This window comes from Salmo trutta, chromosome 13, assembly GCF_901001165.1.
Source record: "Salmo trutta chromosome 13, fSalTru1.1, whole genome shotgun sequence".
In the NCBI taxonomy this organism is placed as follows: Eukaryota; Metazoa; Chordata; class Actinopteri; order Salmoniformes; family Salmonidae; genus Salmo; species Salmo trutta.
Genome location: NC_042969.1, coordinates 38,074,674 through 38,100,399, shown reverse-complemented (window position 1 = coordinate 38,100,399; position 25,726 = coordinate 38,074,674). Strand labels below are relative to the sequence as shown.

Below are 25,726 nucleotides of genomic sequence, written 5' to 3'. Positions count from 1 at the left end.
TCTCTCTCCCCCTTTCTCTCTCCCCCCCTCCTTCTCTCTCCCCCTTCTCTCTCCCACCTCTCCCCTTCTCCCCCCCTCTCTCTCCCCCCTTCTCTCTCCATCCCCCTCTCTCTCCCCCTCTCTCCCCCCTTCTCTCTCCCCCCTTCTATCTCCTCCCTTCTCTCTCCCCCTCTCCCCTTCCTTTTCTCTCCCCCTCTCTCTCCCCCTTCTCTCTCCCTCTCTCCCCCTGTCCCCTTCTCCCCCCTCTTTATCCCCCCTTCTCTCTCCCCCTCTCTCTCTCCCCCCTTCTCTCTCCCGCTCTCTCTCTCCCCCCTTCTCTCTCTCTCTCCCCCTCCCCCTCTCTCCCCCTTCTCTCTCGCCCTCTCTCTCTCCCCCTTCTCCCTCCCTTTCTCCCCATTCTCTCTCCCCCTCTCCCCCTCCTTCTCTCTCCCCCTCTCTCTCCCCCTCTCCCCTTCCATCTCTCTCCCCCCTTCTCTCTCCCCCTCTCTCTCTCCCCCATCTCTCTCCCCCTCCTTCTCTCTCCCCCTCTCCCCTCCTTCTCTCTCCCCCCTTCTCTCTTCCCCCTTCTCTCTCTCCCTCTCTCTCCCCTTCTCTCCCCCTCTCCCCTTCCTTCTCTCTCCCCCTCTCTCCCCCCTTCTCTCTCCCCCTCTCCCCTTCTCCCCCCTCTCTATCCCCCCTCTCTCTCTCTCTCTCTCCCCCTCCCCCTCTCTCCCCCCCTCTCTCTCCCCCTCCCCCTCTCTCCCCCTTCTCTCTCCCCCTCTTTCTCTCTCCCCCTTTCTCCCCCCTTCTCTCTCCCCCTCTCTCGCTCCCCCTTCTCTCTCCCCCCTTCTCTCTCTCCCCCTCCCTCTCGATCCCCCCCTTTTCTCACCCCCTTCTCTCTCCCCCTTTCTCTCTCCCCCTCCTTCTCTCTGCCCCTTTCTCTCTCCCCCCTTCTCTCTCTTTCTCCCCCTCCTTCTCTCTCCCCCTCTCTCCCCCCCTTCTCTAAAGTGCAGCCCATTAACTAACTTAATGTTGTTGTTCCTCAAAGAGTCTTTGAGATTCTTCTTGTATTGAAAAAGCCCCATTAACATCTATCGTTATTAAAGGATGGCCGAAGAGGAGGAAACCAGGGAGGTGCTCTTCTCTGACTGGTCGGGTCCAGAGAAACAGGGAATGACCCTTGAGCAGTCAGGTGAAGGAGAGATCTATGTCAAAGAGGTGAAAATGGAGTCGCCTGCTGGACGCACTGGAAGAGTACACGAGGGTATGTAACGGAGTTAGCATTGCTCTTCTGTAAGGTATTCATTAACTTAATTGATTTCTACAGTTATTTAAATTCCTGATATCTTATAATTTATTTAAGTTGATATACAGTAAGATTTGTTTGATCTACCTTTGTTGTATTCAAAATCCATTTTGACTGACGGATTTGTCGTGTCTTTGGCTATGCCGGATGAAGTGATATGACATGCTATTCTATAAAATCCTTTCTCTGTAATTAATATTACCTGATTGAGCTAATCATGTAAATGTAATTAACTAGAAAGTCGGGGCACCACGAAATAGTGTTTATAGAGCTGTTATCTTCCGAATAAACTCTTAAAGACCTAGTAATATTTTACATCAATAGCAGTCAATATTAATCGTCACCTTATTTCAGTCTCATCTGAAAGTTGTAAATTCTTGGTTATCTTTACGAACCCTGGCTAACAAGTTCAATCAGCAATACAAAATTGGGTTTAATTATTTATTTACTAAATACCTAACTAATCACACAGAATTACATATACACAGAATGCAAATTATGTCATACAGAAAACGTCCCTGGTGGACGGAGCCGACATGACGGCTGGTTACACAAAGGAAAGGGAGTTGGGTTTGAGTGAAAGAGCGGGAAGACTGAGGAACAAAGGTAGAAGCTGGGCTATCGTAAATACAGTATCTTATGCATTCTAAAATTACCGCCCATTTGGAAAAGGGAAATGCAATAAATATTTACTCTGAGCTGCGCTTCGGTAGGTTGGTCGTAGATGCTGGCCGTGTTGCCCAACAGAGATCTTGCTGTCCTCGGAAGAATGTCTCTGGTGGTAAATGGTATACGTTGTAGTATCGTCGTGGTGTGTTAGACTGAATACGTCGTCCGTCCTTTCCTAGCCCACGTTTACAGCGGCCGCTGCTAACTCAACGGCTAGGAGGTATCACTTCTGTAGTGAATAAGAGTTCAAAGTTCATACCAGTCACAACCAAAGCTCACACTGAGGTTGGCTTAGTTCTGTAGTTATTATCTGAATCCTTCTGACATCGGACCGTCGCCCTAATGTACCCGGAACAGAAAGTTATTTGCCCTTTTAACGCAGAGGCTGCCGGCCTCGCGGACTCGGAACAGAAAGTTATATTTTCGTCAAGGGCTTATATAGTGGAGGGAGAGAAGGGCGTGTTTCATAGATTATAACCAATGTCTCTTCACAGGGGCGGGCCACTGATTGAGCAGAGCTGTAACCTTCTGAAAACCTAATTCTCTCATTTGGAAGCTAAAATTATATTTAATCTTTCCACAAATAGTTTCATATTCAAACATTTAAATTGCACAACAATTCCATGTGAATCTGATAACTATAATGTGTAGACTTTCCCAGATACAGTTTATGTCATCCTGTCATCAGTCATAATGTCTCAGATGACAACCGAACTGACATCATATTCATTAAGTACCAACGCATATTTTCAACTGGTTCTATTACCGAAATATGGTTCCTTTCCCCCCACTTGTTTGATGTTCCCAGACTCTCTATGTTTAACAAAGGCTATTCAAGAGTCCTTCAGTAGAGTCAGAGAGAGAGGGAAGGGAGAAAGGTATTTATGGGGGGGGGTCATAAACCTTACCCACAGGCCAACGTCATGACAGATTTTAACATGGTATCAATGTTCTCTTGTGGGCTTCCCCTAAAGGTGATCAAATTGTGGGTGCCACCATCTACTTTGACAACATGAGTTCCGAGGAGACAGCGGAGCTCCTTAAGACCTTAAACAAACACAAGGTTGGACTGAAACTACAGAACAAGGACAAGTCACCATGCCGCTCCCCCATGGGCACTCTGTCACCCTGCCGATCCCCAATGGGAACACTGACGTATGAAGGGAAGGGAAGGTTTGGAGGCTCCAGCCAAGACAGTATCCTGGTATGTAGCCATGTTTACTGTGCAAGCAATTTTAAGTGTATTTACTTGTGTGATGGTGCGGCAAAGATTGGACTTTTACAGGATTTGAATAAACTTTTCAGTAGCTTTTATGTGAACACCAGGATTGGGGTCAATTCTATTTCACTTCCAGTTAATTCAGGAAGTACACTGGAATTCCAATTATCTTCAATGGTTTTATAACGAGGAACATTTAGAATTGTAATTAGAATTAGGTTTACTTTCGGAATTCACTGGAATTGAAATTGAATTGAACCCCAACTCTAGTGAACACAGCCTTCTTGAATACAGACTATACACATATCTTCTCAAATATACTTACTTCCATATCAAATGTTCATACTGTATATTTTCAACAATAGTATTATTACCTAATGTAATACATTTATGATTACTGATTTCGCCTTCTTTTGACGAGAACAGAGTGGGGATGATGAAGATTACAAGCGAATATATTCCAAGAAGATTAAGCCCCGACTGAAGTCTGAGGATCTGGCTGAGGGCGTGGACGTCCATACGGAGCGCCACAGCAGCACCAGCACTGACGGCAGCACGATCACCACTATCACCCGTCGCATCACTACCTACTCTGTAGACATGCCAGGGGGTGTGGACGAGCAGCTTGAGCTCACCGGCACAGAGTTCAAAGGGAAACGATACGAGCAGTCAGAAGGGGACAGTTTGTCTCAAATCCGAGTTTTACACGGAAGCGGAAGCTCTTCAGGTATAGGAGGTGGATTGGAGGGGGGTGATTTTGAACTAGGAGGTGATGGTGTTTCCTTCACTGGGCCGCATGTAACTAGCTCTTCTGAGAAGCACTGGAGCACTGGAGGGGTGAAGACCACCACTGTTACGAGGGAGATAGAGGGGGGAGATGGTGGAGCAGCAGGGATCAGATTCAAAGGACCTAGCTTTGGAATGTCGGGGGTGAAGGGTCAGCAGGGAGACGGGAGATTTCAGGTTTCAGGTGACTCAGCTGACTACCAGGCAGGATCAGTCAATGTCACGGTCCCTGGAAGAACAACAAATATTTCCTCCAGCTCCATAGCAATGGGTAAAGGGGAGGTGAGAGGAGTAGACGTTAATTTGCCTGGTAGAGGCAGTGCAGACTGGCAGGGTAGGGTCGGAGGTTCAGTACCTGGAATAACCATTAGTGATCAACAGATGAAAGCGTCTGGGAGCGTAGGTCACTCCGGAGGCAACCAGGGTGGGGTTTCCTTACCCAGCATGCCAGGCATTGATACAGGGTTGAATGGAGGCAAGATATCAAAAGACATAAGAGCGCCAACACTTGACATCAATACCCCAGGCATAAAGGAGTCTGGCTCAGTGAAAATGTCTGTAAAAGGACCGTCAGTAAAAGGAACGACCATTGAAAATGAAAGCAAACTTAAAGGTGGCATCAAAATGCCATCATTGGGACTGAACACTGCAGGTACAGAAAGCGATGGAGATGTTAAACTACCGAAAGTGAAGGGTAGTGTAGATGTTTCGGTTCCTGGGGTAGATGTAGATGTATCAGGCCCATCTATGAATGTTAAAGAAGGAAAGAAGATAGGTGGTATTGATATCAAAGCACCTAAAGTAGACATTAAAGTTTCAGGTGTTGATGTTCATGATCCAGAAGGCGGTTTCAAGATACCTAAAGTAAAGATGCCATCATTTGGAATCAAAGGAGCGGGACGTGAGGGTCCTGATGTCGATGTCAACCTACCAAAAACTGACATTGGCATCAAGGCTCCCAAAGTAGAAATTGAAGGTCCAGAACTTTACATTGAAGGCCCAGATGGTAAAATCAAAGGGTCAAAATTCAAGATGCCGACAATATCAGGACCAAACATCTCAATGCCTGACGTGGACTTCAATCTGAAAGGTCCAAAGATGAAAGGAGATTTTGATGTGTCAGGGCCCAAGATAGAAGGAGACCTCAAATCACCCAAAGTAGACATTGAAGGTCCAGATGTTGACATTGAAGGTTCAGGACGATTTAAGATGCCAAAGATGAAGATGCCGTCATTTGGAATCAAGGGACCTCCACTGGAGGTTGCGGATGTTGATCTAAACCTACCCAAAGCTGACATTGACATCAAGGCTCCCAAAGTTGACATTAAAGGTCCATCAATATCAGGACCAAAGGTCTCCATGCCCGATGTGGACTTCAATCTGAAAGGTCCAAAGATGAAGGGAGATTTCGATGTGTCAGGGCCCAAGATGGAAGGAGACCTCAAAGCACCCAAAGTAGAGATAGAAGGGCCAGATCTTGACGTTGAAGGTTCAGGAGGATTTAAGATGCCAAAGGTGAAGATGCCATCATTTGGATTCAAAGGAACTAAATTGGAGGGACCAGATGTTGATGTTAACCTTCCAACAGCTGATATAGACATCAAAGCACCCAAAGTGGACATTAAAGGTCCGGAACTTGACATTGAAGGCCCTGATGGTAAAATCAAAGGGCCGAAATTCAAGATGCCGTCAATGTCAGGACCAAAGATTTCCATGCCAGATGTGGACTTCAATCTGAAAGGTCCAAAGATGAAGGGAGATTTTGATGTGTCAGGAGACCTTAAAGCACCCAAAGTAGAAATAGAAGGGCCAGATCTTGACATTGAAGGTTCAGGAGGATTTAAGATGCCAAAGATGAAGATGCCATCATTTGGATTCAAAGGAACTAAATTGGAGGGACCAGATGTTGATGTTAACCTTCCAACAGCTGATATAGACATCAAAGCACCCAAAGTGGACATTAAAGGTCCGGAACTTGACATTGAAGGCCCTGATGGTAAAATCAAAGGGCCGAAATTCAAGATGCCGTCAATGTCAGGACCAAAGATCTCCATGCCTGATGTGGACTTCAATCTGAAAGGCCCAAAGGTGAAGGGAGATTTTGATATGTCAGGAGACCTTAAAGCACCCAAAGTCGACATTGAAGGTCCAGATCTTGACATTGAAGGTCCAGATGGAAAAATCAAAGGGCCAAAATTCAAGATGCCATCAATTTCAGGACCGAAGATCTCCATGCCTGATGTGGATTTCAACCTAAAAGGTCCAAAGATGAAAGGAGATTTCGATATGTCAGGGCCCAAGATTGAAGGAGACCTCAAAGCACGGAAAGTAGAGATAGAAGGGCCAGATCTTGACATTGAAGGTTCAGGAGGATTTAAGATGCCAAAGATGAAGATGCCATCATTTGGATTCAAAGGACCTAAATTGGAGGGTCCGGATGTTGATGTTAACCTACCAAGAGCTGATATTGACATCAAAGCGCCCAAAGTGGACATTAAAAGTCCGGAACTTGACATTGAAGGCCCTGATGGTAAAATCAAAGGGCCGATATTCAAGATGCCGTCAATGTCAGGACCAAAGATCTCCATGCCCGATGTGGACTTCAATCTGAAAGGTCCAAAGATGAAGGGAGATTTCGATGTGTCAGGAGACCTTAAAGCACCCAAAGTAGACATTGAAGGTCCAGATCTTGACATTGAAGGTCCAGATGGAAAAATCAAAGGGCCAAAATTCAAGATGCCATCAATTTCAGGACCGAAGATCTCCATGCCTGATGTGGATTTCAACCTAAAAGGTCCAAAGATGAAAGGAGATTTGGATATGTCAGGGCCCAAGATAGAAGGAGACCTTAAAGCACCCAAAGTAGAGATAGAAGGGCCAGATCTTGACGTTGAAGGTTCAGGAGGATTTAAGATGCCAAAGATGAAGATGCCATCATTTGGATTCAAAGGACCTAAATTGGAGGGACCAGATGTTGATGTTATCCTACCAAAAGCTGATATAGACATCAAAGCGCCCAAAGTGGACATTAAAGGTCCGGAACTTGACATTGAAGGCCCTGATGGTAAAATCAAAGGGCCGAAATTCAAGATGCCGTCAATGTCAGGACCAAAGATGTCCATGCCCGATGTGGACTTCAATCTGAAAGGTCCAAAGATGAAGGGAGATTTCGATGTGTCAGGGCCCAAGATAGAAGGAGACCTCAAAGCACCCAAAGTAGAGATAGAAGGGCCAGATCTTGACATTGAAGGTTCAGGAGGATTTAAGATGCCAAAGATGAAGATGCCATCATTTGGATTCAAAGGACCTAAATTGGAGGGACCAGATGTTGATGTTAACCTACCAAAAGCTGATATAGACATCAAAGCGCCCAAAGTGGACATTAAAGGTCCGGAACTTGACATTGAAGGCCGTGATGGTAAAATCAAAGGGCCGAAATTCAAGATGCCGTCAATGTCAGGACCAAAGATGTCCATGCCCGATGTGGACTTCAATCTGAAAGGTCCAAAGATGAAGGGAGATTTTGATGTGTCAGGAGAACTTAAAGCCCCCAAAGTAGACATTGAAGGTCCAGATCTTGACATTGAAGGTCCAGATGGAAAAATCAAAGGGCCAAAATTCAAGATGCCATCAATTTCAGGACCGAAGATCTCCATGCCTGATGTGGATTTCAACCTAAAAGGTCCAAAGATGAAAGGAGATTTGGATATGTCAGGGCCCAAGATAGAAGGAAACCTTAAAGCACCCAAAGTAGAGATAGAAGGGCCAGATCTTGACGTTGAAGGTTCAGGAGGATTTAAGATGCCAAAGATGAAGATGCCATCATTTGGATTCAAAGGACCTAAATTGGAGGGACCAGATATTGATGTTAACCTACCAAAAGCTGATATAGACATCAAAGTTCCCAAAGTGGACATTAAAGGTCCGGAACTTGACATTGAAGGCCCTGATGGTAAAATCAAAGGGCCGAAATTCAAGATGCCGTCAATGTCAGGACCAAAGATGTCCATGCCCGATGTGGACTTCAATCTGAAAGGTCCAAAGATGAAGGGAGATTTCGATGTGTCAGGAGACCTTAAAGCACCCAAAGTAGACATTGATGGTCCAGATCTTGACATTGAAGGTCCAGATGGAAAAATCAAAGGGCCAAAATTCAAGATGCCATCAATTTCAGGACCGAAGATCTCCATGCCTGATGTGGATTTCAACCTAAAAGGTCCAAAGATGAAAGGAGATTTGGATATGTCAGGGCCCAAGATAGAAGGAGACCTTAAAGCACCCAAAGTAGAGATAGAAGGGCCAGATCTTGACATTGAAGGTTCAGGAGGATTTAAGATGCCAAAGATGAAGATGCCATCATTTGGATTCAAAGGACCTAAATTGGAGGGACCAGATGTTGATGTTAACCTACCAAAAGCTGATATAGACATCAAAGCACCCAAAGTGGACATTAAAGGTCCGGATCTTGACATTGAAGGCCCTGATGGTAAAATCAAAGGGCCGAAATTCAAGATGCCGTCAATGTCAGGACCAAAGATCTCCATGCCCGATGTGGACTTCAATCTGAAAGGTCCAAAGATGAAGGGAGATTTCGATGTGTCAGGGCCCAAGATAGAAGGAGACCTCAAAGCACCCAAAGTAGAGATAGAAGGGCCAGATCTTGACATTGAAGGTTCAGGAGGATTTAAGGTGCCAAAGATGAAGATGCCATCATTTGGATTCAAAGGACCTAAATTGGAGGGACCAGATGTCGATGTTAACCTACCAAAAGCTAATATAGACATCAATGCACCCAAAGTGGACATTAAAGGTCGGGAACTTGACATTGAAGGTCCTGATGGTAAAATCAAAGGGCCGAAATTCAAGATGCCGTCAATGTCAGGACCAAAGATGTCCATGCCCGATGTGGACTTCAATCTGAAAGGTCCAAAGATGAAGGGAGATTTCGATGTGTCAGGGCCCAAGATAGAAGGAGACCTCAAAGCACCCAAAGTAGAGATAGAACGGCCAGATCTTGACATTGAAAGTTCAGGAGGATTTAAGATGCCAAAGATGAAGATGCCATCATTTGGATTCAAAGGACCTAAATTGGAGGGACCAGATGTTGATGTTAACCTACCAAAAGCTGATATAGACATCAAAGCACCCAAAGTGGACATTAAAGGTCCGGAACTTGACATTGAAGGTCCTGATGGTAAAATCAAAGGGCCGAAATTCAAGATGCCGTCAATGTCAGGACCAAAGATGTCCATGCCCGATGTGGACTTCAATCTGAAAGGTCCAAAGATGAAGGGAGATTTCGATGTGTTAGGAGACCTTAAAGCACCCAAAGTAGACATTGAAGGTCCAGATCTTGACATTGAAGGTCCAGATGGAAAAATCAAAGGGCCAAAATTCAAGATGCCATCAATTTCAGGACCGAAGATCTCCATGCCTGATATGGATTTCAACCTAAAAGGTCCAAAGATGAAAAGAGATTTGGATATGTCAGGGCCCAAGATAGAAGGAGACCTTAAAGAACCCAAAGTAGAGATAGAAGGGCCAGATCTTGACGTTGAAGGTTCAGGAGGATTTAAGATGCCAAAGATGAAGATGCCATCATTTGGATTCAAAGGACCTAAATTGGAGGGACCAGATGTTGATGTTAACCTACCAAGAGCTGATATAGACATCAAAGCACCCAAAGTGGACATTAAAGGTCCGGAACTTGACATTGAAGGCCCTGATGGTAAAATCAAAGGGCCGAAATTCAAGATGCCGTCAATGTCAGGACCAAAGATCTCCATGCCCGATGTGGACTTCAATCTGAAAGGTCCAAAGATGAAGGGAGATTTCGATGTGTCAGGGCCCAAGATAGAAGGAGACCTCAAAGCACCCAAAGTAGAGATAGAAGGGCCAGATCTTGACATTGAAGGTTCAGGAGGATTTAAGATGCCAAAGATGAAGATGCCATCATTTGGATTCAAAGGACCTAAATTGGAGGGACCAGATGTTGATGTTAACCTACCAAAAGCTGATATAGACATCAAAGCGCCCAAAGTGGAAATTAAAGGTCCGGAACTTGACATTGAAGGCCCTGATGGTAAAATCAAAGGGTCGAAATTCAAGATGCCGTCAATGTCAGGACCAAAGATGTCCATGCCCGATGTGGACTTCAATCTGAAAGTTCCAAAGATGAAGGGAGATTTCGATGTGTCAGGAGACCTTAAAGCACCCAAAGTAGACATTGAAGGTCCAGATCTTGACATTGAAGGTCCAGATGGAAAAATCAAAGGGCCAAAATTCAAGATGCCATCAATTTCAGGACCGAAGATCTCCATGCCTGATGTGGATTTCAACCTGAAAGGTCCAAAGATGAAAGGAGATTTGGATATGTCAGGGCCCAAGATAGAAGGAGACCTTAAAGCCCCCAAAGTAGAGATAGAAGGGCCAGATCTTGACATTGAAGGTTCAGGAGGATTTAAGATGCCAAAGATGAAGATGCCATCATTTGGATTCAAAGGACCTAAATTGGAGGGACCAGATGTTGATGTTAACCTACCAAAAGCTGAGATAGACATCAAAGCACCCAAAGTGGACATTAAAGGTCCGGAACTTGACATTGAAGGCCCTGATGGTAAAATCAAAGGGCCGAAATTCAAGATGCCGTCAATGTCAGGACCAAAGATCTCCATGCCCGATGTGGACTTCAATCTGAAAGGTCCAAAGATGAAGGGAGATTTCGATGTGTCAGGGCCCAAGATAGAAGGAGACCTCAAAGCACCCAAAGTAGAGATAGAAGGGCCAGATCTTGACATTGAAGGTTCAGGAGGATTTAAGATGCCAAAGATGAAGATGCCATCATTTGGATTCAAAGGACCTAAATTGGAGGGACCAGATGTTGATGTTAACCTACCAAAAGCTGATATAGACATCAAAGCGCCCAAAGTGGACATTAAAGGTCCGGAACTTGACATTGAAGGCTCTGATGGTAAAATCAAAGGGTCGAATTTCAAGATGCCGTCAATGTCAGGACCAAAGATGTCCATGCCCGATGTGGACTTCAATCTGAAAGTTCCAAAGATGAAGGGAGATTTCGATGTGTCAGGAGACCTTAAAGCACCCAAAGTAGACATTGAAGGTCCAGATCTTGACATTGAAGGTCCAGATGGAAAAATCAAAGGGCCAAAATTCAAGATGCCATCAATTTCAGGACCGAAGATCTCCATGCCTGATGTGGATTTCAACCTGAAAGGTCCAAAGATGAAAGGAGATTTGGATATGTCAGGGCCCAAGATAGAAGGAGACCTTAAAGCCCCCAAAGTAGAGATAGAAGGGCCAGATCTTGACATTGAAGGTTCAGGAGGATTTAAGATGCCAAAGATGAAGATGCCATCATTTGGATTCAAAGGACCTAAATTGGAGGGACCAGATGTTGATGTTAACCTACCAAAAGCTGAGATAGACATCAAAGCACCCAAAGTGGACATTAAAGGTCCGGAACTTGACATTGAAGGCCCTGATGGTAAAATCAAAGGGCCGAAATTCAAGATGCCGTCAATGTCAGGACCAAAGATCTCCATGCCCGATGTGGACTTCAATCTGAAAGGTCCAAAGATGAAGGGAGATTTCGATGTGTCAGGGCCCAAGATAGAAGGAGACCTCAAAGCACCCAAAGTAGAGATAGAAGGGCCAGATCTTGACATTGAAGGTTCAGGAGGATTTAAGATGCCAAAGATGAAGATGCCATCATTTGGATTCAAAGGACCTAAATTGGAGGGACCAGATGTTGATGTTAACCTACCAAAAGCTGATATAGACGTCAAAGCGCCCAAAGTGGACATTAAAGGTCCGGAACTTGACATTGAAGGCCCTGATGGTAAAATCAAAGGGTCGAAATTCAAGATGCCGTCAATGTCAGGACCAAAGATGTCCATGCCCGATGTGGACTTCAATCTGAAAGGTCCAAAGATGAAGGGAGATTTCGATGTGTCAGGAGACCTTAAAGCACCCAAAGTAGACATTGAATGTCCAGATCTTGACATTGAAGGTCCAGATGGAAAAATCAAAGGGCCAAAATTCAAGATGCCATCAATTTCAGGACCGAAGATCTCCATGCCTGATGTGGATTTCAACCTAAAAGGTCCAAAGATGAAAGGAGATTTGGATATGTCAGGGCCCAAGATAGAAGGAGACCTTAAAGCACCCAAAGTAGAGATAGAAGGGCCAGATCTTGACATTGAAGGTTCAGGAGGATTTAAGATGCCAAAGATGAAGATGCCATCATTTGGATTCAAAGGACCTAAATTGGAGGGACCAGATGTTGATGTTAACCTACCAAAAGCTGATATAGACATCAAAGCACCCAAAGTGGACATTAAAGGTCCGGAACTTGACATTGAAGGCCCTGATGGTAAAATCAAAGGGCCGAAATTCAAGATGCCGTCAATGTCAGGACCAAAGATCTCCATGCCCGATGTGGACTTCAATCTGAAAGGTCCAAAGATGAAGGGAGATTTCGATGTGTCAGGGCCCAAGATAGAAGGAGACCTCAAAGCACCCAAAGTAGAGATAGAAGGGCCAGATCTTGACATTGAAGGTTCAGGAGGATTTAAGATGCCAAAGATGAAGATGCCATCATTTGGATTCAAAGGACCTAAATTGGAGGGACCAGATGTTGATGTTAACCTACCAAAAGCTGATATAGACATCAAAGCGCCCAAAGTGGACATTAAAGGTCCGGAACTTGACATTGAAGGCCCTGATGGTAAAATCAAAGGGTCGAAATTCAAGATGCCGTCAATGTCAGGACCAAAGATGTCCATGCCCGATGTGGACTTCAATCTGAAAGGTCCAAAGATGAAGGGAGATTTCGATGTGTCAGGAGACCTTAAAGCACCCAAAGTAGACATTGAATGTCCAGATCTTGACATTGAAGGTCCAGATGGAAAAATCAAAGGGCCAAAATTCAAGATGCCATCAATTTCAGGGCCGAAGATCTCCATGCCTGATGTGGATTTCAACCTAAAAGGTCCAAAGATGAAAGGAGATTTGGATATGTCAGGGCCCAAGATAGAAGGAGACCTTAAAGCACCCAAAGTAGAGATAGAAGGGCCAGATCTTGACATTGAAGGTTCAGGAGGATTTAAGATGCCAAAGATGAAGATGCCATCATTTGGATTCAAAGGACCTAAATTGGAGGGACCAGATGTTGATGTTAACCTACCAAAAGCTGATATAGACATCAAAGCACCCAAAGTGGACATTAAAGGTCCGGAACTTGACATTGAAGGCCCTGATGGTAAAATCAAAGGGCCGAAATTCAAGATGCCGTCAATGTCAGGACCAAAGATCTCCATGCCCGATGTGGACTTCAATCTGAAAGGTCCAAAGATGAAGGGAGATTTCGATGTGTCAGGGCCCAAGATAGAAGGAGACCTCAAAGCACCCAAAGTAGAGATAGAAGGGCCAGATCTTGACATTGAAGGTTCAGGAGGATTTAAGATGCCAAAGATGAAGATGCCATCATTTGGATTCAAAGGACCTAAATTGGAGGGACCAGATGTTGATGTTAACCTACCAAAAGCTGATATAGACATCAAAGCACCCAAAGTGGACATTAAAGGTCCGGAACTTGACATTGAAGGCCCTGATGGTAAAATCAAAGGGCCGAAATTCAAGATGCCGTCAATGTCAGGACCAAAGATCTCCATGCCCGATGTGGACTTCAATCTGAAAGGTCCAAAGATGAAGGGAGATTTCGATGTGTCAGGGCCCAAGATAGAAGGAGACCTCAAAGCACCCAAAGTAGAGATAGAAGGGCCAGATCTTGACATTGAAGGTTCAGGAGGATTTAAGATGCCAAAGATGAAGATGCCATCATTTGGATTCAAAGGACCTAAATTGGAGGGACCAGATGTTGATGTTAACCTACCAAAAGCTGATATAGACATCAAAGCGCCCAAAGTGGACATTAAAGGTCCGGAACTTGACATTGAAGGCCCTGATGGTAAAATCAAAGGGCCGAAATTCAAGATGCCGTCAATGTCAGGACCAAAGATGTCCATGCCCGATGTGGACTTCAATCTGAAAGGTCCAAAGATGAAGGGAGATTTTGATGTGTCAGGAGACCTTAAAGCACCCAAAGTAGACATTGAAGGTCCAGATCTTGACATTGAAGATCCAGATGGAAAAATCAAAGGGCCAAAATTCAAGATGCCATCAATTTCAGGACCGAAGATCTCCATGCCTGATGTGGATTTCAACCTAAAAGGTCCAAAGATGAAAGGAGATTTGGATATGTCAGGGCCCAAGATAGAAGGAGACCTTAAAGCACCCAAAGTAGAGATAGAAGGGCCAGATCTTGACGTTGAAGGTTCAGGAGGATTTAAGATGCCAAAGATGAAGATGCCATCATTTGGATTCAAAGGACCTAAATTGGAGGGTCCAGATGTTGATGTTAACCTACCAAGAGCAGATATTGACATCAAAACTCCCAAAGTAGACATTAAAGGTTCGGAACTTGACATTGAAGGCCCTGATGCTAAAATCAAAGGGCCGAAATTCAAGATGCCGTCAATGTCAGGACCAAAGATCTCCATGCCTGATGTGGACTTCAATCTCAAAGGTCCAAAGATGAAGGGAGATTTTGATGTGTCAGGGCCCAAGATAGAAGGAGACCTCAAAGCACCCAAAGTAGAGATAGAAGGGCCAGATCTTGACATTGAAGGTTCAGGAGGATTTAAGATGCCAAAGATGAAGATGCCATCATTTGGATTCAAAGGACCTAAATTGGAGGGTCCAGATGTTGATGTTAACCTACCAAGAGCTGATATAGACATCAACGCGCCCAAAGTGGACATCAAAGCTCCGGAACTTGACATTGACGGGCCTGATGGTAAAATCAAAGGGCCGAAATTCAAGATGCCGTCAGTGTCAGGATCAAAGATCTCCATGCCCGATGTGGACTTCAATCTGAAAGGTCCAAAGATGAAGGGAGACGTAGACATGTCTGTGCCAATGATTGAAGGTGACCTGAAATCACCCAAAGTAGATATTGAAGGTCCAGATGCTGACATTGAAGGTTCAGGAGGATTTAAGATGCCAAAGATGAAGATGCCCTCTATGTCTGGCCCCAAAATATCAATGCCTGATATTGATTTCAATCTCAAAGGGCCAAAGTTAAAAGGGGGAGTTGAGGGAGAAATCAGTACACCCAAAGCTGAATTTGATGGATTGGATGTCTCAATTGAGAGTCCTGACATTACACCAAAGAAGTCTAAGTTCAAAATGCCAAAGTTTGGATTCGGAGGGCCAAAAATCAAGTCTCCTGAGGTTGATGTAAATCTAGCAAAAGCAGATATTAATGTCAAAGGACCGAAAGTTAGTGTTTCAGACCTTGAGCTTGATGTTGGGGCTACCAGCCCTAAGGTCAAAGGATCCAAATTCAAAATGCCAAAATTTGGATTCAGAAGCCCGAAGGTAGAGATACCAGATATAGATATTAACATACCTAAAGCTGATGTCGGCATTAAGGGACCCAGTGTTGACACTAAAGTTCCGGAAATTGACATTGAATGCCCTGATGGCAAAATCAAGGGCCCAAAATACAAGATGCCATCAATATCAGGACCAAAGATCTCTATGCCTGATATGGACTTTAACCTGAAAGGTCCAAAGATAAAGGGAGATGTGGACATGTCTGTGCCAATGATTGAAGGAGATCTCAAAGCACCCAAAGTAGATATTGAAGGTCCAGATGTTGACATTGAAGGTTCAGGAGGATTTAAGATGCCAAAGATAAAGATGCCATCCTTTGGATTCAAAGGACCCAACCTGGAGGGGCCAGATGTTGATCTCAACCTTCCTCAAGCTGACATTGATATTAAAGGCCCCAATGTTGACATCAAAGGTCCAGAACTTGACATTGAAGGCACAGATGGTAAAATCAAGGGGCCAAAATTCAAGATGCCATCAATAACTGGACCAAATATCTCCATGCCTGATATGGACTTCAACCTGAAAGGTCCAAAGATGAAGGGAGATGTTGATATGTCAGGAGACCTCAAAGCACCCAAAGTAGACATTAAAGGTCCAGATGTTGACATCGAAGGTTCAGGAGGATTTAAGATGCCAAAGATGAAAATGCCATCCTTTGGATTCAAAGGACCTAACCTGGAGGGTCCGGATGTCGATCTCAACCTACCTAAAGCTGACATTAACGTTGAAGGTCCAGAAATTGACATCGAAGGCTATGATGGTAAAATCAGAGGGCCAAAATTCAAGATGCCTTCAATGTCAGGACCAAAGTTATCAATGCCAGATATGGATTTCAACCTGAAAGGTCCAAAGGTAAAGGGAGATTTTGATGTGTCAGTCCCCAAGATCGAAGGAGACCTCAAAGCACCCAAAATAGATATTGAAGGTCCAGATGTTGACATTGAAGGTTCAGGAGGATTTAAGATGCCAAAGATGAAGATGCCGTCTTTTGGATTCAAAGGACCCAAACTGGAGGGGCCAGATGTTGATATCAACCTTCCTAAAGCTGACATTGATATTAAGGGTCCCAATGTTGACATCAAAGGTCCAGACCTGGACATTGAAGGCCCAGATGGTAAAATCAAAGGGCCAAAATTCAAGATGCCATCCATATCAGGACCAAACATCTCCATGCCTGATATGGACTTCAACCTGAAAGGTCCAAAGATGAAGGGAGATGTTGATATGTCAGGAGACCTCAAAGCACCCAAAGTAGACATTAAAGGTCCAGATGTTGACATCGAAGGTTCAGGAGGATTTAAGATGCCAAAGATGAAGATGCCATCCTTTGGATTCAAAGGACCTAACCTGGAGGGGCCAGATGTTGATATCAACCTTCCTAAAGCTGACATTGATATTAAGGGGCCCAATGTTGACATCAAAGGTCCAGAACTGGACATTGAAGGTCCAGATGGTAAAATCAGAGGGCCAAAATTCAAGATGCCTTCAATGTCAGGACCAAAGTTATCAATGCCAGATATGGATTTCAACCTGAAAGGTCCAAAGGTAAAGGGAGATTTTGATGTGTCAGTCCCAAAGATCGAGGGAGACCTCAAAGCACCCAAAATAGATTTTGAAGGTCCAGATGTTGACATTGAAGGTTCAGGAGGATTTAAGATGCCAAAGATGAAGATGCCGTCCTTTGGATTCAAAGGACCCAAACTGGAGGGGCCAGATGTTGATATCAACCTTCCTAAAGCTGACATTGATATTAAGGGTCCCAATGTTGACATCAAAGGTCCAGACCTGGACATTGAAGGCCCAGATGGTAAAATCAAAGGGCCAAAATTCAAGATGCCATCCATATCAGGACCAAATATCTCAATGCCTGATATGGACTTCAACCTGAAAGGTCCAAAGATGAAGGGAGATGTTGATATGTCAGGAGACCTCAAAGCACCCAAAGTAGACATTAAAGGTCCAGATGTTGACATCGAAGGTTCAGGAGGATTTAAGATGCCAAAGATGAAGATGCCATCATTTGGATTCAAAGGACCCAAACTGGAAGGGCCAGATGTTGATATCAACCTTCCTAAAGCTGACATTGATATTAAGGGGCCCAATGTTGACATCAAAGGTCCAGAACTGGACATTGAAGGTCCAGATGGTAAAATCAGAGGGCCAAAATTCAAGATGCCATCCATATCAGGACCAAATATCTCAATGCCTGATATGGACTTCAACCTGAAAGGTTCAAAGATGAAGGGAGATGTTGATATGTCAGGAGACCTCAAAGCACCCAAAGTAGACATTAAAGGTCCAGATGTTGACATCGAAGGTTCAGGAGGATTTAAGATGCCAAAGATGAAGATGCCGTCCTTTGGATTCAAAGGACCCAAACTGGAGGGGCCAGATGTTGATATCAACCTTCCTAAAGCTGACATTGATATTAAGGGTCCCAATGTTGACATCAAAGGTCCAGACCTGGACATTGAAGGCCCAGATGGTAAAATCAAAGGGCCAAAATTCAAGATGCCATCCATATCAGGACCAAATATCTCAATGCCTGATATGGACTTCAACCTGAAAGGTCCAAAGATGAAGGGAGATGTTGATATGTCAGGAGACCTCAAAGCACCCAAAGTAGACATTAAAGGTCCAGATGTTGACATCGAAGGTTCAGGAGGATTTAAGATGCCAAAGATGAAAATGCCATCCTTTGGATTCAAAGGACCCAACCTGGAGGGTCCGGATGTCGATCTCAACCTACCTAAAGCTGACATTAACGTTGAAGGTCCAGAAATTGACACTGAAAGCTATGATGGTAAAATCAAAGGGCCAAAATTCAAGATGCCTTCAATGTCAGGACCAAAGATATCAATGCCGGATGTGGATTTCAACCTGAAAGGTCCAAAGGTAAAGGGAGATTTTGATGTGTCAGTCCCCAAGATCGAAGGAGACCTCAAAGCACCCAAAATGGACATTCAAGGTTCAGATGTTGACATTGAAGGTTCAGGAGGATTTAAGATGCCAAAGATGAAGATGCCGTCCTTTGGATTCAAAGGACCCAAACTGGAGGGGCCAGATGTTGATATCAACCTTCCTAAAGCTGACATTGATATTAAGGGTCCCAATGTTGACATCAAAGTTCCAGACCTGGACATTGAAGGCCCAGATGGTAAAATCAAAGGGCCAAAATTCAAGATGCCATCCATATCAGGACCAAATATCTCAATGCCTGATATGGACTTCAACCTGAAAGATCCAAAGATGAAGGGAGATGTTGATATGTCAGGAGACCTCAAAGCACCCAAAGTAGACATTAAAGGTCCAGGTGTTGACATCGAAGGTTCAGGAGGATTTAAGATGCCAAAGATGAAGATGCCATCATTTGGATTCAAAGGACCCAAACTGGAAGGGCCAGATGTTGATATCAACCTTCCTAAAGCTGACATTGATATTAAGGGGCCCAATGTTGACATCAAAGGTCCAGAACTGGACATTGAAGGTCCAGATGGTAAAATCAGAGGGCCAAAATTCAAGATGCCATCCATATCAGGACCAAATATCTCAATGCCTGATATGGACTTCAACCTGAAAGGTCCAAAGATGAAGGGAGATGTTGATATGTCAGGAGACCTCAAAGCACCCAAAGTAGACATTAAAGGTCCAGATGTTGACATCGAAGGTTCAGGAGGATTTAAGATGCCAAAGATGAAGATGCCGTCCTTTGGATTCAAAGGACCCAAACTGGAGGGGCCAGATGTTGATATCAACCTTCCTAAAGCTGACATTGATATTAAGGGTCCCAATGTTGACATCAAAGGTCCAGACCTGGACATTGAAGGCCCAGATGGTAAAATCAAAGGGCCAAAATTCAAGATGCCATCCATATCAGGACCAAATATCTCAATGCCTGATATGGACTTCAACCTGAAAGGTCCAAAGATGAAGGGAGATGTTGATATGTCAGGAGACCTCAAAGCACCCAAAGTAGACATTAAAGGTCCAGATGTTGACATCGAAGGTTCAGGAGGATTTAAGATGCCAAAGATGAAAATGCCATCCTTTGGATTCAAAGGACCCAACCTGGAGGGTCCGGATGTCGATCTCAACCTACCTAAAGCTGACATTAACGTTGAAGGTCCAGAAATTGACACTGAAGGCTATGATGGTAAAATCAAAGGGCCAAAATTCAAGATGCCTTCAATGTCAGGACCAAAGATATCAATGCCGGATGTGGATTTCAACCTGAAAGGTCCAAAGGTAAAGGGAGATTTTGATGTGTCAGTCCCCAAGATTGAAGGAGACCTCAAAGCACCCAAAATGGACATTCAAGGTCCAGATGTTGACATTGAAGGTTCAGGAGGATTTAAGATGCCAAAGATGAAGATGCCATCCTTTGGATTTAAAGGACCCAAACTGGAGGGGTCTGATGTTGATATCAACCTTCCTCAAGCTGACATTGATATTAAGGGGCCCAATGTTGACATCAAAGGCCCAGAACTGGACATTGAAGGCCCAGATGGTAAAATCAAAGGGCCAAAATTCAAGATGCCATCCATATCAGGACCAAAGATCTCAATGCCAGATGTGGACTTCAACCTGAAAGGTCCAAAGATGAAGGGAGATGTTGATATGTCAGGAGACCTCAAAGCACCCAAAGTAGACATTAAAGGTCCAGATGTTGACATCGAAGGTTCAGGAGGATTTAAGATGCCAAAGATGAAGATGCCATCATTTGGATTCAAAGGACCTAACCTGGAGGGGCCAGATGTTGATATCAACCTTCCTAAAGCTGACATTAACGTTGAAGGTCCAGAAATTGACATTGAAGGGTATGATGGTAAAATCAAAGGGCCAAAATTCAAGATGCCTTCAATGTCAGGACCAAAGATATCAATGCCGGATGTGGATTTCAACCTGAAAGGTCCAAAGGTAAAGGGAGATTTTGATGTGTCAGTCCCCAAGATCGAAGGAGACCTCAAAGCACCCAAAATGGACATTCAAGGTCCAGATGTTGACATTGAAGGTTCAGGAGGATTTAAGATGCCAAAGATGAAGATGCCATCCTTTGGATTTAAAGGACCCAAACTGGAGGGGTCTGATGTTGATATCAACCTTCCTCAAGCTGACATTGATATTAAGGGGCCCAATGTTGACATCAAAGGCCCAGAACTGGACATTGAAGGCCCAGATGGTAAAATCAAAGGGCCAAAATTCAAGATGCCATCCATATCAGGACCAAAGATCTCAATGCCAGATGTGGACTTCAACCTGAAAGGTCCAAAGATGAAGGGAGATGTTGATATGTCAGGAGACCTCAAAGCACCCAAAGTAGACATTAAAGGTCCAGATGTTGACATCGAAGGTTCAGGAGGATTTAAGATGCCAAAGATGAAGATGCCATCATTTGGATTCAAAGGACCTAACCTGGAGGGGCCAGATGTTGATATCAACCTTCCTAAAGCTGACATTAACGTTGAAGGTCCAGAAATTGACATTGAAGGGTATGATGGTAAAATCAAAGGGCCAAAATTCAAGATGCCATCAATGTCAGGACCAAAGATTTCAATGCCAGATATGGATTTCAACCTGAAAGGTCCAAAGGCAAAGGGAGATGTGTCAGTCCCCAAGATCGAAGGAGACCTCAAAGCACCCAAAATAGACATTGAAGGTCCAGATGTTGACATTGAAGGTTCAGGAGGATTTAAGATGCCAAAGATGAAAATGCCTTCCTTTGGATTCAAAGGACCTAAACTGGATGGTCCGGATGTCGATCTCAACTTACCTAAAGCTGACATTAACATTGAAGGACCTGATTTTGACATCAAAGGTCCAAACCTAGACATTGAAGGCGCCGATGGTAAAATCAAAGGGCCAAAATTCAAGATGCCTTCCGTATCTGGACCAAAGATGTCCATGCCTGATATGGACTTCAACCTGCAAGGTCCAAAGGTGAAGGGAGATTTTGATATGTCAGGAGACCTCAAAGCACCTAAAGTAGACATCAAAGCTCCAGATGTTGAAGGTTCAGGAGGATTTAAGATGCCAAAGATGAAGATGCCATCATTTGGATTCAGAGGACCTAAACTGGAGGGTCCAGATGTCGATCTTAACCTATCTAAAGCTGATATTGACATCATGGTACCTAGTGTTGACATTTCACGTACAGATCTCGACATCAGAGGTCCTGATGCAAAGTTGTCAGGTGGTTCCCTTGATATGGGAAGTCCCAGTTTCAGTATTGAAAAACCAGAGATCAAGTTTCCAAAGTTCAAAGGTCCCACGTTTGGTATTAAGTCCCCAGAAGTTGAAGGTCCTGAACTGAATATTTCTCACAGAAAGATTGATGTGAATGCACCTGAGGTTGACCTTAACCTAGGGGATGCAAATATCAAAGGACCTAAATTCAATGCACCAAAGATCCATATGGGAGGAAAGAGCCCCAAATTAGATGTTCATTTGCCAGAGGTTGACAGTAGTCTAGAAGCCCCTGATGTTGACGTTCATGTCAAAGGAAAGAAAGGCAAATTCAAACTACCCAAAATCAAAGGGAAAACAAAGAAACCTGATGTTGATATTGACCTTGAAACATCAGGTGTAGATTTAGATGTTGACTCTCCTGAGCTTCACCTGAAAGGAACAAAAGTAAAGAAACCCTTCTTTGGAAAACTTCATTTCCCCGATGTGGAATTTGATGTAAAATCTCCCAAAGTTAAAGGTGATGACTCTCTGTCTGGTGGCTTGTCATCTGGGAGCCTACAAGCCAACATTGGGGGCCCAGATGTAAACGTGGAAGTCCCAGATGTAAAAACTAAGTCTAACATTAAATTTCCAGGGATGAAAATCAAAGGGCCCCAGGTAAATGTCCCTGATGTTGATGTAAATGTGAACGGGCAAAATCTGAAAGGAGAGGCAAGCCTCTCAGGAGGTTTTAAAGGTCCTAAGACAGATATTGGAGGAGGAGTAGAAGTAGACTCAAATGTTTCAGGATACGGTGGACTACATTTCCCAGAGGGACATGTATCATTCCCCAAAATCAGTGTTCCAAAGTACCATGGACCAGAGATGGGAGTAGATGTTGATGCAGGGTTAGAAGCAGGGGCAGGAGCAGGGTTAGCAGTGGGGGGTGGAAAGGTTGATGTGCAGACTCCTTCGGTTAGTGGTAGAGTTAGTTCTCCGAGCCTGGAGTTGCACAGCCCAGACGTGAAGAACAGTGGTGGTAAAGTGAATGTGAAGATGCCAAGGTTCGGTTTTGGCAAGTCAAAAGCAAAGGGAGGTAGTGCAGCGGATCTAAGCTTCCAGGGGCCGGATGCAGAACTGGGAGCCGGTGGTAGTGGCGGCGTTAAGGGCTCCAAAGAGTTGAGTTTAAGTCATGGGGAGTTAGTAAGTGGCAAGTTGTCAGTAGAGGGAGGATCTGGGCTTAGTGTGTCCCCTAAGAGCAAGTCAGCCTCACTGGATCTTTTTAAGAAATCAAGGCATCGGTCTTCCTCTGTGGCGAGTGACGAGGGAGATCTGTCTGTATCTTCCCCCTCAAGTCACTTAAGTGCTGAGGGTGGCGACATCTCTGTAGATGTTGGGGGGGCCAAGGTGAAAGGAAAGAAGAGCAAGTCAAAGTTTGGCACCTTTGGTGGTTTTGGCTCAAAGTCAACGGGCTCATATGAAGTGACACTGGGTGAAGATAGTGAAGAGAGAGTAGAGGGAAGTGGTGGTGTATCTCTCCCCTCTAAAAAGTCGAGAATCGCCTCATCTTCCAGCAGCGACAGTGGGTCTAGAGGTGGTTTCCATTTCCCAAAACTTGAGTTTTCTATGTCACCAAAGAAATGAATGAATTGTTGAGGCTAATTAAAAACTCTCTCATATACTACTCAATTATCTTCTCCATATACACAACAGCCCTATCTGCTCAAGAATTTAAAACTTGACAAATGAATTCACATCTCATCTCAATGTAACAAACCGTGTTATTCCCTTTGGACTTTCTCCACACATTTTACTTATTACATATGGGGTACATGACATTGTTCAGACTACAATTTAACTGTAAATAAGATAAATCTGTATTGTAATATTAAGTATTGTCTTTTGTACATAGTCAAAATTTATTGAACATAAATCTCACCAAATTCATACCAATAGTGCCTCACATGTTTAGTCCCACTGTTGTATTGCATTCTGTTAAAATGCATTTTGTCAAGATTAGGTGTGGTATTTTTATATCCAGGGTTCTATTGCACAAAAATAGTATAGATTCAATTGTTATTTTTAAGAAAAGTATGTTTATACACACAGCAAAAACAACAACTGCTATAACTACTTTTTGTTTTTATGTATGAAATGATTTACTTTTGTTTATGAAACTTTGGATATGTAATCGTTGCAGAAGCATATTTACTCAACATAAAGCCGTCCCTGCATACCAATGCAGTTAGAGACCATAATTGCAAATAAAAACAATGTTTCTATTTACTAATAAACTCTATTTACTGTTGTTATTAATCTTTGAGAGAGAGAGCAGGCTTTTTTCTTTTTTTTAACATCCAATTTGATTATTACAATTAGTACACCATATGCTGAAGAATCCATTTGTATTTTTGTACAATCAAGATATTTAGAAATGTAAAGAAGCAAATCATGCTTTTTTTATGGAGACATTCTCTCTCTCACCATCTCTCTATTTCTCTCCCTCACTGTCTCACTTAATGTAAGTCTCTGGTGTTTGGTTGTACTAAAGAAAATGTATGACTATCATGAATAAAAGAGTCATGCTATATTTGTACCTGTATAGCAAAATAAATATCTGCAAATGTCAATAACAGAGAAAGAAAGAAAAAAAATGTAATTTGCTTTTATTTGATGGAGTTTTTAATTAATTTGCATCTATTGTGTTTCATGTGTTTCATTGTGCAAAATAAATCAAATAAACGGTTAACATACCAATTGTCCCTGATTTTATTTTATATCACCGTCTTTATCATCCCCACCGTATTATTTAACAATGTCACGCCCTGATCTGTTTCACCTGTTCCTGTGATTGTCTCCACCCCCTCCAGGTGTCGCTTATTTTCCCCAGTGTATTTATCCCTGTGTTTCCTGTCTCTCTGTGCCAGTTTGTCTTGTATGTTTAGTCAAGGCAACCAGCGTGTTTTTCACCATACTAATTTTGCTATTCTCTCTTTGAAGACGTCCCGGTTCTGACCCCTGTCTGACTCTGGACTTCTTTCCCACCTGCCTGGTCATCCTGCCTGCCCTGACCTTGATTCTGCCTGCCCTTTGGTACCTTTTGGACTCTGAACTGGTTTTAACCTTTTGCCTGTCCACGACCATTCTCATGCCTTCCCCTATTGGATGAATAAACATTGTAAGACTCCAACCATCTGCCTCCTGTGTCTGCATCTGGGTCTCGCCTTGTGTCATGATAAACAATTATATTACACAACCTAATGTGTTTAGACATATAACGGATACGTGACATGGAAAATACCACATGAAGGACTATGCTCTCAGGAAATCACATTGACGCTCTCCTATAGAGTACAGAGAATTCAGCCACACCCTATGGAGTGTAGTGCGCTTTCAGAGAATGGGGGGTGCCTTTGAGCGTGTCTATTTGGAGAGAGAGAACTTAACGGTGACGTTGAAATGGTTTTACAACAGTATTAATATTATTACGTGGCAAGAGGAGTAGGCAGAGTTGTGTTCAACTTATTGAGAAATAGCTTATAAGGCCTGCATCCCCTATTCCCTATACAGTGTACTACAGAGAGTGTACTACTGACTCAGTCAGTGAGAGGAAACCTATTTTCATAAACTCACTTTTTTCTTTGAGACTCGATGTTGGGAGTTGCTTCAAATAACCTCAAAAGACTGATTTTTGTATTTAAATTGTCAGTGTGTTGTTAGATCACTGTCAAACAACTGTACTCTTTACTAATTGGATGAGAGGGAGAGAGAGAGAGACAGATACTGAGAGAGAGAGAGACACAGAGAGCAGAGGGTTAGAGAGTGTGTGAATTATAAATGTGTTGCATTTTGATTATTTGCTGACTGATCTGTATTAATATTACTACATGTGGCAAGAGGAGTAGTCAGAGTTGTGGTTAACTTATTGAGAAATAAGAAATTCCCTGTAGCTCAGTTGGTAGAGCATGGTGTTTGCAACACCAGGGTTTTGTGTTTGATTCCCACGGGGGGCCAGCAGAGATTTTTTTTTTTTTAATGAAATGTATGAAATTGGATGAAATGTATGCATTCACTACTGTAAGTCGCTCTGGATAAGAGCGTCTGCTAAATTACTAAAATGTAAC

The 25,726-nt window shown here is 43.6% G+C and overlaps 1 protein-coding gene across 7 annotated transcripts in view; it reads left to right on the top strand.

Annotated features, from left to right (window-relative positions):
• ahnak (AHNAK nucleoprotein) overlaps window positions 1–24,359 on the top strand; it is a 57,433-nt gene extending 33,074 nt beyond the window's left edge. Inside the window, exons 4-8 of one of the 7 annotated variants that reach the window (XM_029772041.1) lie at window positions 1,086–1,243; window positions 2,929–3,158; window positions 3,600–6,126; window positions 6,280–8,957; window positions 9,276–24,359. In XM_029772041.1, the coding sequence (XP_029627901.1) occupies window positions 1,087–1,243; window positions 2,929–3,158; window positions 3,600–6,126; window positions 6,280–8,957; window positions 9,276–23,246 (19,563 nt within the window). In that variant the 5' untranslated portion in view covers window position 1,086 and the 3' untranslated portion in view covers window positions 23,247–24,359. The other 6 variants (XM_029772037.1, XM_029772040.1, XM_029772038.1 and 3 more) reach the window with 6 other exon arrangements.
• The last annotated feature ends 1,367 nt before the right edge of the window (window positions 24,360–25,726 follow it).